We start from the raw sequence: 16,454 nt of genomic DNA, 5'->3' as shown, positions 1-16,454 counted from the left end.
ATTTTCTTCAAGTCAAGTAGTAATTTTATGATTCGATTAAATTAACGATTACAATTGAATTGAAAATTATTACGAAACAATTCCCATATTATATGTTTTCAAATAATTTTCTTATTGTGAACGACGTTTCTAATTATTTTAGCCTTCCCTTAGATTTATGTTAGAATTTTTGTTACTCTCTTTTGTCGAGTTCATGGTTGAGTTAATATATTTTGTCTAAAATTAAGTTGAACCATTTGGCAGATTAATAGGATTATCTTAGGTTTTTTTTTTTTTTTTTTATCATGTGCTATTTGGTCCAATTTAATTCTAAAATTCTTTATTGACTATTAAATATGCTGACATAGTACTCTTATGTTTTAAATGTCGAGTGGTATACTGAAAGGTAAAGTTGTATATTAAAGTGTTAAAAATTCAACACAATAATTAACCACGAGAGTAGGTCTAATTACTGTGAAAATTGCATGACCTATCTTCGATCTCAATGAGTTTAATTAATTTAATCTTCATGAAAATAAACAGAATATTAAATTATAACACATTTTTTCATACATTTGAAACAGAGTGAACAACTTTATGATAATTCCTGTTGGATCAATTACACTGATTTAAAAAGAAATTTTGATAAAACCACTAATGCAGCATTGTGGGATACTTGATTCTAGATATTCATCATACATAATTTTTCTCAAAAAGCTCATTGCTTTTTAGTTGTAGACAGTTAATCATCTATAGCTTTTTGCAGTTTTAACTAATCAAAGTTAATAAATCCAATAGTCACATTAGTCTATGTGAAATCGAAATTTTGAGTGCTACACTATAAGCCGTGCGCTTGCGGTTATACCACACCAAGGACAACATTGGCAAAAATTGAAACCCCATCCGTACAAAAATATGACTTGGACAACTACTTTAAACCTCATAGACAATTTTGAATTTTTACCATGGACTTCTTTTGTAATCTCTTACACAAGGACTAAGAAAATAACGGATCTCCATCGACCCCTGGAATGACGATTTAGTGTTTTGCAACATGGAGTAGCGTATAAGGAAGTTTCAAGCGGAAGATCATCACAACTGTGTGCAACATACAAGAAATGATAGTACAAAATAAAAGATCTAGTTCATCAAAACAAGACAGTTACCGAGCCAAGAAGAGAGATAGGATCACACAGAATGGTTGCCTCATTCCCAGTAAAAAAACGACACCCGCTTGCAGCCGACAGCAAGCTACTCCTAAATATTAGGCATTCCGTCCATAGTCTTTTCTTCCATGGAAAGCAGGAGCATTGGAGACAGAGTAATTCCCTCTACGTCCTGTAAGTAAATAATGACCAATTCAGAGAAAAATAGTCATACCAACTTTCAGGTTACAGTAAAATTTAGATGACGCCATTTTGAGAAAAGATGCAATCCATTTCACCATTTATATATTTGATGTCTGAATGAAGACAATGCAAAAACCAATGTATAAACTCGGAAAGAGGCGTGGGGGTTGGAGTTAAATACCCCAGTGTATGTCCTTGCTTCCAGGAGAACGTAGACCCCCAGAATATTGAGGAGCCTGGACATTCAAATGACTCCACTCACCATCACGGAATGGTGCTGATCTCCCTAGGTTGTGCCGCTGAACCGGCTGCTGCCCCAAACGGCTGGGAGAACTTTGTGCCGAATGAGGCATGAAGTATGAGTGATTAGTCATTTGGGCATAGCCATGAATTGCAGGACTGCTGCCTGCTTCACCAGGAGAAAAAGACTGGACAGGTCCATCATGCCTAAATCATGACGCAACAACAAAAAGATTAAACTCAAATCAATTAGAAAAACAGGAACAGAAAAAAAGCAATTGAAAATGAAGTCTTCACAGCTCAACAAGTACAAAAACATAACAAGGATAAGTATCCACTCTAATCTCTATCTCATCAACACAAGCGCAAAAATATTTTAATCGTTAAACTGTAGGCCAAACTTAGCATGATAAACAAATGAAGAATCAGCAGTTCTCATTAAAGATTTACATTGTGCAAGGCTGAGACCTGCAGCTAATCAATTTAAAGAGTTAAAAGAATTCGAATTTGATGGGAAGACTTGGGAACCAGTCTGAATTGGACCAGATAACAATAATCAGATTTTCTTTAATCATAATTGCTGTGTCCTCGTTATGTAGAACTCTTAAATTGACTCTGAGACTAGAGATGCCGCACATGAAAATAATAGAAGCCAAAAAATAACAACAGCCTTTTACTTCTTGTAAGTTGCTTTTTTTGTTGAGCACATTTGAATAAATATATAAGATCCATGTTATACTCCTTAAAATCAAGAAACTTATAGTGACCTTCCACTAAATTTTAAGGAATTGCTGGCTTTTTCAATTAATTTGACTGAAATCAGCATGAAATCTTTAGTTCTTTTAGCAAATATAAAAACTCCATGTGCATCCCCAACTAAGGAGAGCTAGTTTTGAAATTTAAAACGCAACAAATGGACCATGTTCATTCCACACCTTCCATAACTATGCCAATCTCGAGCCAGAAATCTACAAAGAGACAAAAAATCTATCGCTAGTTTCCTTGTGATATATATTTTGCAGCATGTCAAACAATGACATAGCAGATCCTATCCATTTCTTCCAAGAACCATTGCTATTCATGCACTTTGCTGAAAGAAAAATTGGAAATATCCCAAGAAGGGTAAAATATTTTCCATAAGAAAAAGGTCGTCCAATCAGAATATAACTCACCTTTGTATAGAAACATTGGCATTGGAGATGCGGCTGGATATTCCTACCCCTATCAGTGTGTCAGAAGAGACTAAAGGTTGACTCAAGTGCATGCCCTTCATAAATTCACTGGTCATGATGCTCATATCCGAACTATCCTCTTGCAAAAGTAGTTCTTCACTGAAAAAGAAAACGAGTGTAAAAGTCACTAAAAGCAGTTTAGATACTTAAAACATAAAACATAGCTATTTTAATAAGATTCTTTAATATGATAGGCCTTGGACATATACTCCTTTGGCAATGCTGGCAGGTAAATCACTAAATACTTTACAGGACCATGAGAAGACAGTTTCCTTCCTTGTAGATGAGTGATGAAAGGATAAGGAAGCAGATCAAGACGCTTCCAACCCAGCTAGCCACTCAATGTAGAGCTTGAGGAGTATGATATGGCATTTACTTTGAATGGGTTGCCTATAACCATACTAGAAGAAATGCAATCTACTAGTAGATGAATTTAGGTGCTGTTATGCCTGATGAATCGCCCACTGGAATTGCCTCCAATTAGAGATGTTAGGTACTGCATTGATTTGTCATGGTGATTCGATGACAGTAACCAGTTTTCCTTGCAAAGCTTAATTCACCAAAAATAGCAAAGGGTCTAACAAACAAGTGATCAAACTTCTACGAAAGGCTGTATTCAAAAAAATATGAGCTTATGTGATTCAAACACTAGTCAACAAAACAACAGAAAAATGCATTGTGCACTGTGAGCGGGAGCTAAGAATACCATCCCAGTCTAAGAAGAGATTTACTATTCCATGACTGGATGACTGTCAAATGAACATTATACACTGTTGAGTAAAAATATTATCTTGCAGCAGTATCTTAGCACCTTCATAATTGACTGTCACATAAGCACTACACTTCTCAACATTCCTTCTTATTATCTCACCTCATTTAATGAGATGCCAAAACCAGTGTCCAAAAAAGTATCAGGAATATCCCAATGCTGTAGCCTTGATTGGTAATTTACGATAAAGCACATAATTAAACAGATCATTTATCAAATATATGGAATTCTACCAAAAAAACGTCAACAATAACAAGTCTACCAAACCTAACAAGTATAGGAAAAGGTAAAACTACCCATAAAATGCCAAATAGATCCTACATAGTTGCAAGCTGATCTTGATGCAATTTATTGATCACACTTAAAAATTCATCACTACATTTACATTTATACCTGTAATTGGGATCCCAGTCTCCAGGATCAGGCAGCGAGTTACTAGCCTCTGACTTGTCGTATCCACTCCCTTGAACAGTGTGCATATGCGAAGAGGAGTAACCAGAGGTTATATTCCTGCCTCCTTGTTGCAGTCTCCATGTTGATGTGCTTGTGTTGGGCTGTCGATGTGATTGAGAGCCAAAAGAAGAAGAATTTCCCTCAGACTGGCCAGAGGTGTTAATATCAGCAATGTGTCCTTGACAGCTCGAAGAGGATATAGTTTCTTGCGATTGAAAATTCCCTTGAAAGGCCCAGTTCTTTCTTCTGTTATAATTGCTGCCAGATGCCATTTTTCCCAAAGGAGATCCATGACAATTGCCTCTTACAGGAGAAGGAGGACCATATTGTCCTGGTGAACCAGCTGAAATTTGACTATAGGAGCTAGGAGGAGTAAATTGTGAAGGACTAGAACCAAGTGACATAGGCGCAAAATTTCCAGGGCTAAAACCGATTCCGTTCCCATGTGATAGTTGCATGATGCGCCTAGTATCAGGACTATTCCCAAGAATAGAGATGCCACTTTGTGCATAGATATTCATTCCAGATGGACCTGCCGGCGAATAAAAAGCATGGAAATTGCTACTATCACCATAACTTCCATAACTGCTTCCAAGCCCCAAGCCCTCACTGTAGCTCCCGTGGCTTCCTAAACTACCATAACTACCTGGATGGACATATGACATCAATTGGTAATGTGGACTGTTTGGCATCACCCCTCGATTCCTCCCTGAAATCTACAAGAACAAGGCCTACCAGAATCATATGCACCTATGACATTCAAGTAAATAGAACTATTCAATCTCAAGATAGAAATTTACTCACATTAGGGGAGAGACCAGCAGCGAACCAATGGCCCCCAGCTGGATGGTGGTCCACCTTAACATTTTGAGAAACAGGCTGAAAAAAGAACACACAAGTATCACAAATGCAAAGAAACAACCAAATAAGCATTCAAAATGATCACACAAGCAACTTAGAATAAACACATGGCTCAATGGAACACCATACAGCAAAAATAGAAAATCATGTGTTGGAACCATTACAGGATAATCTTCAATCATGGGTAATGCTTGATTCTCAGAACCAAAAGAATTAGATATGTTTTAATTTGCTTCAGGATTTGGTCAATGAGGATAATACTTGATTCTCATAATAAACAAGAATGATCATTTCTTTTGACTGGTAACCAGATCTGATGTCAGGAACCAAAATTAGAAGAGATGAAAGTAGCATGTTGATTTCATAGAATGAGCAGGTAGTCAAAAAATTTTACTCACCATATGAGGGGTCTCCGGAACAGGTTTATATGGACATGTGAACGGTTCCCCAGTGACAAAAGGATGCTTTGAAGCCTAAGAAACATTAATGATCAAATTCTATACAGCAATAAGTATCAAACTCCAACAGCAAGAAGAACATCACAAGAAAAAAGAAAAGAAATGCACATCTCAGTTTATTTTCAGAAAAGAGGTAGTATGTTTTAGCAGAAGACGACCTTTTATTGAATCTATATTAGAGTCTTTTAGCTTTAACCTTTTTCCTTTACAAATTCCCGGTAATATGGAGATATTTTCATGTTATTCATAAACCCAATTCTTCTAGATAACCAGAACTATCAAAAGTTGACCAACTTGACGAAGATATCAAGAACCAAGGTGCATTTGGATTCATCTTTTTGTTTGTCTCAAAAATGACCAAATGTTTTGGGTGTATCTTCCAATAGTTTTGCACTATTTTTAAGTTTCCCGTGATAAAATTTCCACTCAGTGAAATTATCTTTTCACAACATCTTGTGTCTTGCTAATTCCTCTGGCTTTGTCCCCATCCACCAACATCCCATGCTATCCCTGTGATGACCCCTCTCTCTCTCTCTCTTAACCTGCCTTTTGTCTTTCTATCCTTCTGTCTGACTTTCTCAATAAATTAAGTCTACTTTTTCCTTGTGACGAAAATTCATTTCCCAACTGACTTGTTGTTTCTTTTCTGTTCCTCATTAAATAAGCTAAGATAAGGGCATTAACATCTCTTCCTTTTTTGTCCAAATAAATTTCAAAGCCAAAGACGTAATTCCAAACCCATATTAACAAGTTCAAGAAGTACAACATGATGATAAGTTTGAAAAGTATAAAATTACTAAGAATATTAAATGTGTAAACAGACTAGAAGGATATAGGATGATTGATATGTATAGATATATTATTATATGTATGAAGTCATGTAATTTACATGTCTTATTCGCATTTAGTACGTAAATAATATGTAACGTTGTCTAATGCAAAAATAATAATGATATTAACATATACATTTTATTTATAGCAATTTAAATGTGAATATATTTTTATTTACAATTTATATTAAACATTATATCCACAAAAAATAAATTCATGAAACAAAAAATCTGTCTCCCAGAACAACCACTCTTCCCATCTCCAACATTCCCTCTCTATGGTTATAAAACAATCACAAACACCCCAAAAATACATAAAAACGTCAAGTTTTTTAGACTAAATTGACCGGAGTTGGTGTTACACAATGGGTCTACATCTACTCTGCCATTTAGCCAAGTACAGGAATCTGAAAGATGTACACACTGGACGATGCCAAAATGCTTAGAAGTTCAAAAGAGTAGGACACCAATCGTAACCCAAGGTGCTATGGAGATCTCCGAAGTTTAAAGTGATGGTTTTGCAACCTTCTTGCCAGGAAAACTCACTTTACTAGCAAGTGAAGACGAAAAGGTTGGAACTATAAACTATATGCTGGTGGTCCAAGTAGCAACACCATATCAGATTCTGGCTAATGAAGTTGCTATGTAGAAGTGTATTTAATTGTCTCAAGGAATACAACATAGAGGGGAAGGAATGGTGTTAACGTAGTATAGCTCACACTTGGCATACCAAAATAATGGTGGACAAATTGAATCATTTTTACTACATTGATCTGAATCGCATATTTGGAAATTAGTATTCAATATAATAAGTGGAATGATTAAAAAAATAACAAAAAAAAGTTTTTTTCAATCAAAAAACAAAGATATCACTTCAAGAAGGTGACAACAAAAGTAGGCACAGTTATAACCTAATGACTATATGCAAGTATAAATGCATACATCAATTTGGTATAATTAATCATATACAATATCCTTTATCAAAAAAAAAGAAAAAATCATATACACAATCCATATTGATTATATTTAAAAATACTTTTTATCATCTGCTGATGCCAGAAATTGTAATGGGTTCAAGACTTCACAACATCTGCACAAGTTACCGTAGTGTCTCCTAACTAATAAATTATTGAGGATGGCACTTATGCTATCAACAGCAGGTCAGTTGCCAGTCGGAATACAAGTAAGTGCTGAAGTTTTTTTCTTATATTAATCTTTTTAGTAATATAAGTCTGCTCAGCAATTGTTATGTTTTCACATATGATCTTTCGTGCAACCAAAATCCTTGGACGGTTGCCTGTTAGAATACAGGTACAATTGCCAGTATCAGTTTCTTTTAGTAATTTAAATTGGTTCATCTGCAACTAACAATTGGAAAACATAGTTATGCCTAGTCCAGAGGTGCCACTTAATCTGAGAGAAAGGGACTCAAAGATATTCGTTTCATACTAAGTTCCCACTGAACAATTTTTCACAAAAAGGCATACCTGATGTGTAAAATAATATTTCTGATTGAAATATCTGGATCAGGAAATATAAGAATTTACAAGAAGCTACAATCCAGATGTACTTTACCACTGACAGGTGGAAAAGGTTGATTACCTGCAAAGGTGACCACCGTTTTGCTGGATCAAACTCAACAAGTCCCCTCAAGAAATCAATCAGTGCCAATCGTACTTGACTCTCTGTAAGAACAAATAGAGAATAGCTTATTACAAAACAAAATGTCAAAGAATATTCAACACCGAGATCTTATGTTCTTGAGTAGCTTTCTTCAAATAATATGAAAAATAACCTTTAACGAGTTCTTCTTCTGCCAAATTCTTCCTATAAGGGTATTTTGTGACAATCGCCTCAAGGTTCATATGATTAAAGTATTCCTTCCCAACTGATGGTTTTTTTGATTCCCTCTGAACAGAAAGAGAGAATAAATACATGAATTAGAATTTCAAAATAGAAACATAAGAACTAATAGAGCAATCAAGAAAAATTCAATAAGGAGGCTCACTGGCTGAGGGTACAAGATTGTATCAGACCACCTAAGCAAACACAAATATAGCATAACATCCTTGTTTCATGGAAATGTGTGGAAGGGGTGAACAAAAAACTCATTAACTATGGTTTCAGTGACTCATGCTGCTTGGACTAAACACAGTCGAAAGATCCTCTTTGGTAAGACTATGAATGAAATGAGATGAAAGGAAACTTGAAGAATTTGCAGAATAGCGTAATCCTGACGATTTCTAGAGAGCCGATGCGGAAAAGCTCTCATATCTCTTTCTCCTCTGAAAAACTTCCTGCTAGAAGGAAACATTGAGCGATGGCTGATGGAAGCAGGAAAAAGGGGGATACTGTGAGTCTGAAGGTACAATCTCAAAAAAAAGGTACACAGTAAGGAACTTGTCCAGTAGATCTCAAAAGTCATTTATAGAGAGCAATCACTACGAAGCATACAGATATAAGTACATATTGTATGTGTATGAGCAGGGGTGCGGCGAGGTGTGTGTGTGTCGTACACAATCGAACCGTACAAAGTTCACTAAGCTGTAGTTTAATATTTTAAATAGGCACTTACAGCTGCATATTCTTCTTCAGTCAAAACTTGGTACATGCTACAGTTACTTCTATGATTCTCCTCCCTTTCTTCACGGTTTATGCTCCCAATGAATTTAAAGAACTTGCTAGTATTTTTGGCCTTCCGTAGAATATAATCGGGAGGTTGGCCCCTACAAATTATAGGTGGCTAACCAATTCAGAATACATCTAACAAATGAGCAAAGAAATATTCACAGAAAGCAGGTTCCACGAATTTATGGCTTCTCACATGTGAAAATACTTCCTAACAACATCCCTGCTCCAGGGCCTAGATAAAGCATGGGAATGTTTTGTTCATTTTAACCATTCTGTGGAAATATTACACGAAAATGTTCTAAGAAGAGTTTCTTAGTAGAAGTGTGAAACCAAAATGTTGTATGGATAAACGAGTTGCAACTTGCAAAATTTGTTAAATCGAGCTGGCAGGTTGATCTGACATTGCATTTGACAGAACATGCTTGGTTTATTGTTTCAAATACAAACTATAGTATTTTCTGAAAGTCGCACCTTGTTTTCTGGAATCAGGATATACCTTTTGAACAACAGAATGTAGGTTTTGAAAATAAGCTTTTTTATCCCCTGATAATATTTTAAGATAATGAGCAAAACATCAGAACTGATAAAACCAAAAAATGATTTAATTATTGTGCAGAAAGGGACATAGCCTATCTAATCACTCTTTACTGAACCTCCAAAATTTCATTCACTAGTCTCCATTACCAATGCCATTAGACACCTCTGTTAAACCAATAAATAATGATAAGAACTAAGAAGTATCACAGAGGAGAAAGAAAAACATCAAGAACAGCACCATGATCCCAGTTAGATCCCTTGACAGTCTCCAAGCCATTTCTTTCTGCTTTTCTAATTCTTTTATTCGCAGCTAATCAAGCTCCACAACTCTTTAATTTTATATTTCTAATAATACTGTACCACTAATACATGAAAACCTAGCAAAGAATTCATTGTACAACTCACACATCATCAATCTAATTTCATGTGTTAGAATGGCGTTCGATCCACCATGAGGTCGTCTTCACACTCAACATCATTTCGTCAACTGCTTATTTAACTCCATGAAAGAGACCTCTTGCCTAGTTCGGTATACCATGATATCAGCCATACCCTATATAAACATGAGCATTCTCAAGCCACACGTGCATTCTAATTTTCAGAATAAAATATTCAAATAATTTCACAAGGATCACATCTGGCATCTGGTCCTCAGCCTGTCTGACATAAGAACTATATAGTTAAGGGCCAAAACTCATCAAAAGTTAAAAGACCAGAAAACTCTTCCCGATATTCTCATACTAACAGTATACTTAGGTATGGCAAATGGCAGTCCATCCATACTAGTATTAAGCCCAACAACCCCGTTCACTAATGTTCTAATAAGAAACCTAACATCAGCAGAGATCAAAGGAAAACAAAATAAAATGGAATCATCAGCAAACTACAAGTGTAATATCTACTCATAGTACTGCAACTTCTGAAAACCCAGGTACACTACGTATCTGAGCTGTTGTGGAAATACTACACAAATGTCAATGGCCAATAGACGAACATCAATGCAAGATGATCATCGAAAAAATCTGCCAGAAGTAGCAAAGCCGGCCTTTCTTTACTCTTCTCAAAAAATTACTCTCTGTAATGACAAAACTTTCCAAAAGAAAAAGATTCATAATATTTACATTGGAATATTTTGATCAAGTTTAGTCAAATTTTTCAGAAAGATAAAGTAGAGTATCATACCCTAATATTTTAATCATCCTCCTCAGAAGATCAAACTCAGAAGCTCCAGGAAACAATGGTAGCCCTAAAAATAATTCAGCAACGATGCACCCAAATGACCACATATCAATAGCAGTAGTATACCTGTGCTACGTTAAGGACCCAAAGCATCATTTACATCAAACATCAGTTCAAAAGAGTCGGAAATGCAGGAAAAAGAAGAGAGATATAACAAAACAAAGGCAAATGTCACTCTAAGGATCCAGTTCCTCACAATGTGTGGAATTAGGTGAGTTTTGGGGTTTCACTTGATCTATCTGTCTCTTATAGAAAATTATAATGTGACAAACAAAAGCAAATAAACTGAGGAATCTGGAATTTGTTTTCCTCACTCAGAAGCACCAAGTTACAAGAGTTACATGTTGGCTAGAGATCATTTGCCATTCAACCAAGAATAAGACTCTGGTCTCCCCATGAATTTTGCAATCCCCAGAAAATTAAAAGGGCTGAAGTACTTGCTTTTATACTTTAGGATACTGATATCCAAGAAGAACTTCGGGTGACCTATAGTATCGACTCTGCAAAGAAACAAAAAAATTAATATCTTATCAACTCAATCAAAACTGAGAACTTTCATCCACAGATGAGAGATCTTTACCTGTATATAAGAATAAACAGTCCGATCTTCCATACAGGCAGATCCAAAGTCTATGATTTTGATTTCTGCTGGCTTTACACTGTCAATTTTATGACACTCTAGATATTGAAGATGAACAAGATGCAAATAGAATTAAGTTGTCCAATATCATCAAGGAGTAGCTGACCTTGTGCATAAAAGAATATTTTCTGGCTTTAGATCACAATGAATTATACCAGCATCTTTCATAAGAGCCAATCCACGCAATATCTAAAATGATGACAAATCAATCTTATAATACAGGTAAAGAGATCCACAGCTATGCCTGGATGAACTTTATGAACACCCCAGTCTGAACTTTCTAAAATGTACTACCTGTTTTGAGAATAGCTGCACAATGCTCAATGACAGTCCCCTAAAATGATTCAACTTTATAAGCTCATACCTGATACAAGATTTTCAAGGTAAAGGGACCAAGTTCCCAGACTTAATCAAGAAAAATGAAGGCTTCATTCAAAATCAACTTCTTCTTGGATCAGCAACTTACAGATTAGTCTCAAGCAGCTCAAATGCTATGCACAGGTGACGTTGATACACGAAATAATCATATATTCGAACAATGTGATGCTTATCCTCAGGATCAAACTTCTTATTTAACTAGGGAAAAGGAAAAAGAACAAACAACTGAAAATTTCTGGAAATTTTGAAGCTAAATCAGACAAAATGACAGGTCCAGTTGAAGGATGTTTTACTGTTGTTAGAATAGAAACTTCAACAAGTGCTTGCTGGTAATAAGCCGGTAGATTCTTGATTATCTTAACAGCAACAAAACTATTTGTTTCCTCAACCCAGCACTTCGCAACCTGCCCAAATGTTCCATGACCAAGAATGTCCTTGACAATGTATCTGTGTATAGGAAGTAGATGGAGAGTCAATTGAGAACATTATGCTATATTTACCCCTAATAAAAAAAATGTGGAAGATAGCAAGTAACGCCAGGAAAGAGGCATATGATTAATAATTTTTATTTGCTACTAATTCATACGAGGATAGATCTAAGCTGAAAACATGTTTCTGCTCCTAGTTGCTCCCATGTTGTTATGCAAGTCTTGAGATATAATTTGCTATGTCTCTAACTTTTGCGACTCATAAATTTTTTCTACTGCTAACTGATGGTAAGTAATCATACTTATTATCAGAATTTAGCAGCAAATTTATTTATCTCTAACAATCAAGACTCAGAATTTCAGAAACACCAAGCAACTAGTGTTCCTTGACTTTTCTATTATCTCACTGTTATAAGATCCTGTGTCACAGCAAAAGAACTGAACAGTTAGACATGTGCAAACTCAAGAAGCAGGTGAATGCCTTAATGAGGTGAACACAAATCCAAAAGCAAAATGTTTGCAAGATTTCGAAACATACCCCTGAAATAACCACCAATGAGATAGAGTGAAAAATAGTCTATCGAACCGTAAGCAGAAACTAGACGATAGCCACAAGGGGAACATTTTGTCATCCCTGTATTTGTGCTGTGTGTTGCATATAATATATCACCAGATTATGGCATTTTTATGATAATATCACATCTTATTTTCACAAAAGTCAACTATGTGGCTACACAATACTATCAAGTGGTTTTTTTCAGACATTTGCACTGATCCATTTTTCGTATAAACTATTTTCCGGTGAATCAGTGGTATGACTAACTAAACAGGAGCTGATAATAACAAGGGAAAAAAGACTGTATAACAGGTCCGACTAAGTACTTTGAAACAACATTTTGAACTATAATCAGACAAGGCATGTAAACACATTAATCTAGTGTCATAATTACAACTTTATTTTTACCCGTTCAAGTTGAATGATATAGAGAATAAGCTCTTCCTACAAGTACTTAATTTCCAATTAGGATTCTGGAAACCTTCATCTTGGACTTTATGGTAAAATTCTTGAATCAGGGTGTAATTCCATAGTTCTAAAGAGGCACCAAAGTCTCTCAACTCCTTAAGCATATTTTCCAGAACATAACAGAAAAAATGCAGTCATAGAGATAAGCATACCTTCGCTTTGTATCTGAGTTAACTAGCGAATAATTTACAGTAAGAATTAGGTCTGAGTTTGCATTATCACAACCATCATTCAACAGTCCGGTGGATGGTGATGTCAAGAACCTCTTTGGATTCAATTCTTCTGAATAATGAAACTTTGGGTTGCATATTTGGTATATCTCAACAATATCCTTAGTCAACCGGGCAACCAACTGCAACATAAAGAAATGTGACAAGGAGGGACTATTAGTTCAACAAAAACACAAACAAAATCCTCACAGAAGGGCCGGCCCAACATCCCAGATACTAATCAACAAGTTCATTTCCTTCTCCTCTCAAAACAAGTAAATATCAACCAGAACTCACATTTCATAGGCAAACTTTGCCCAATTTACAACCACAATATCTTGATCTCCCAATGTTTTCCAAGTGACAATATTGAGAAAAGGATTTTAGACCCATTAGTGTCTTAAAAAGTATCAGCAGATTCTTATTAATTCATGTAACAAAATCACAGAAAGTAACACAGAAAGCATTTCAATATCAAGGCTTCCTATAATTGCTTCCTATTCTCTAGCATCTAAAAATAACATTCCTCCATGTCCTCTCCGTCTATTCAACAACAAGATAAAGTGATACTCTGTACACATACAGGAATTCTTGAATCTTTAATCCACTGAAATGGCATCTCCTAACACCATTTTTAGTAATGTGATCCAAGTCTTGGTGTGGTCAAGACAGTGGAAAAGATATTAATAGTTATTCAAGTGGTCTGAAATACAATGTGCAAAAGATTCAAACATCATCTATTGCCACCCTCATTTCTCGATTTGAAAAGTCATATTTCCATTACTTTGTTAATCTTGAACTTCTTATTAGTTTTTCAGGATCTGAAACACCAGCGATTTTTTTCTCATCTCATAGTCAATCAATTTAAATACTAAGGTTTTCGGTCATTTTTCTCTAACATTCATTCTGCCTTCAAAACCCAAGAATCTTGGGCCAGATTATTGCATCTTTCTGAATGCCAGGGGATTCATGCCCCCCTTCCTCGAGCAAGATACTAACATATGTTTTTATCTGAAATGAATATTTGTTACTAGTTTCAGGTTCTAAAATCAGGAGAAAAATGAACTTGTAGAATAAGTGATGTACCCATATGGATTGCAGGACAAAGCTCGGAACTATACTAGGTCAGTGATTGACCAACTGATGTTACGGCTGATTACATATTCCAAGAGAAACACACAAAAATGGCAGTCAACAAAAATGATAGTCAACCACCTACCGGCCTTCTGACAACCACTCGTAAATGTTGCGGCTTTGCATTAGTGTCCAGAATTGGCGAACAAGGACGGAAGGCGAGCGCCCTAGGACGCCAGGATATCAGCCTCGATGAGGATGAAGCTGATGTTGAGCTCTCACTGGCTTCCGATTCCTGTGGCAGAGATTCCTCTTCCCTTCTACCAGTACAAACCTCGTCCATAGCCCACTCCTTCCTCAAGCAACCCCCAACACTTCTCTATGCGTGAGTACGTGATACAGTAGTTTATAACAGAAAGACTTCAAAGCTCCACGGGTGAAAGTCAGAAACTGGATTTCCAACCGGTGGAATGGTTTAATCCTCCAGCAAATTCCAGGGATTTACCAGAAGATTGTAATCCCATCCTCATTCACCAGTCGAGGGACTTACCAAAATAAAAGAATCTTCAGAATTAAACCCATTCAAAAGAAATAGCATCAGAAGATGGAAAAAGATACCAAAAGAGAAGGAAAGCAGGACGGAGTCTGAATCGGCCAATCGATCCAGCTTAGTCCTTCAATGGAAATAATTGACACGGCAGATTTCTTGGATGCAATTAAAATTTGAAAACTCGAAGATTGGATTCGATTTCACCAGAGAGGAAAGACTTCAGATTTCCAGAGCCCTCCGTCGCTTCCTTGAGAGAATTCTGAGTTTTCTTTTCCTTTTAACAGGGGAAGAGCCAATGTCAAATACGTACCCTCTTAATGAAATGTTTATCGCTGTTAACAGTAGCAATAGCGTAAAAGAAAAAAAAAAAGGCCTTACGTTTATCCACAGTAGTTGACAAGTTGTAATGTTCCTTAGTTGATATTTTCTAATAAAAATTTCATATGTAAACTTCTTTTACAAAAGGCTAAATTACAAGTGATATTTACCTTAATTATATTATAATTGACCGAAATGCCCTTGTATAGTATAAATTATAAATCTATTTATTTTCAATATTTTTTAAAAAAACATAGATTAAGTGGACAAATTTTTAATATTTTTTAAATTTTTTTCATCCACCTCATTCTTTTTTTTTTTCGATTTTTCAAGTAAAAAAAAGTTATAACAAGGACAAAATTGATAATTTCAAGCATTTTATCCAAAAATTACATAATTTCATAAAATAATAGAGAGTATGGCAATTTTTTCAAAGAATATTGTGTATTTATAATTATATCAAACCTTAAAATTTATTGTAATTTCCCAAATTAAAATTATAAGTATTCATAATACGGATATGATAATAGTTTTCTTACATTTTAAAAGTAAGGATAGCTCAGCCCACAATCTAGTTAGCGAGGTTTAGATAGCCCAGGACATTCCCGACTGGAACTCTTCACTGGCGAGGGGTCTTCCAAAACAAAGAGGACTCATATTAGAGTACTCATAGCTACAGATAAAGATTATTTATCCATTACCCCAATCATCCCAATCAACTTCTGCAAGATTCTTGGGAGTGGGATACACCCCCTACAGACGGGAGCACTCCTCCTATAAAGACAAATTTAGTCCTCCATATGAGGGACACCTCGCTCACGGCCCTCTCACTCTCTAAGCAATCTCTAAACATTATTTGAGTACTCCACAAGCATATTATCACTTGTTCGTGCTCTTTTCATGTCTAATTCACAATATCTCAGTTTTTCTATCAAACTTGTTTATCATTTGGCTTTATTTGACCGTGGGCTATTTGTTGGATTACATTAATATCGGTGGCATTATTACTATGTGTTATATGTGGTTGTAACCTACGGACGTAAGATGAATGAGTGATTGTATAATTGATTGTTGAATGAAATCGAGTGAAAAAGTTATTAATGAGAAAATAATTACTATAGAAAACTAAATGATGAAGTAAGTGATATTGCTGTGGTAGATTGAAATAAAAGATGGTGCTTACCTAGTTGGGAACATAGTCAATAGTTTACGATAATGTGAGTGATGGTGACGTCATTGATAATGTGGTGTGAAA

General features: G+C 35.6%; 1 protein-coding gene across 2 annotated transcripts; it reads right to left on the bottom strand.

Moving 5' to 3' along the window:
* Window positions 1-911: 911 nt before the first annotated feature.
* Window positions 912-15,193, bottom strand: YAK1 (YAK1-like protein 1). Of its 2 annotated transcripts, XM_011077459.3 has the most exons (19): window positions 14,950-15,193; window positions 14,477-14,876; window positions 13,201-13,400; window positions 11,890-12,043; window positions 11,685-11,794; window positions 11,513-11,582; window positions 11,325-11,407; window positions 11,159-11,237; window positions 11,038-11,078; window positions 10,522-10,644; window positions 8,747-8,897; window positions 7,967-8,081; window positions 7,774-7,856; window positions 5,282-5,356; window positions 4,827-4,901; window positions 3,963-4,738; window positions 2,741-2,899; window positions 1,510-1,775; window positions 912-1,317 (listed from the first exon to the last, which is right to left on the bottom strand). In XM_011077459.3, the coding sequence occupies exons 2-19, from the start codon at window positions 14,672-14,674 to the stop codon at window positions 1,244-1,246; spliced, it is 2,832 nt and encodes a 943-aa protein (XP_011075761.1). In that variant the 5' UTR covers window positions 14,675-14,876; window positions 14,950-15,193; the 3' UTR covers window positions 912-1,243. The 2 variants fall into 2 exon arrangements, with proteins under 2 accessions (XP_011075761.1, XP_011075760.1); XM_011077458.3 differs by having other exon boundaries at window positions 14,477-15,193.
* Window positions 15,194-16,454: the final 1,261 nt, after the last annotated feature.

The sequence above is a fragment of the Sesamum indicum genome, linkage group LG4 (assembly GCF_026168435.1).
Source record: "Sesamum indicum cultivar Baizhima isolate 11 linkage group LG4, ASM2616843v1, whole genome shotgun sequence".
NCBI lineage: Eukaryota > Viridiplantae > Streptophyta > Magnoliopsida > Lamiales > Pedaliaceae > Sesamum > Sesamum indicum.
The sequence above is the reverse complement of the archived record's forward strand: the minus strand, read 5'-3'. Positions and strand labels throughout refer to the sequence as shown.

Bases quoted from the DNA above. Each gene is read 5' to 3' on its own strand.
- YAK1 (XM_011077458.3), bottom strand. From the start codon at position 14,674: ATGGACGAGGTTTGTACTGGTAGAAGGGAAGAGGAATCTCTGCCACAG. The intron at 11,795-11,889 runs GTAAAACATCCT...CCTTTTCCCTAG, and splicing joins AAGTTTCTATTCTAACAACA to TTAAATAAGAAGTTTGATCC. The intron at 1,776-2,740 runs GTGAGTTATATT...GTCATGATTTAG, and splicing joins GCCAATGTTTCTATACAAAG to GCATGATGGACCTGTCCAGT.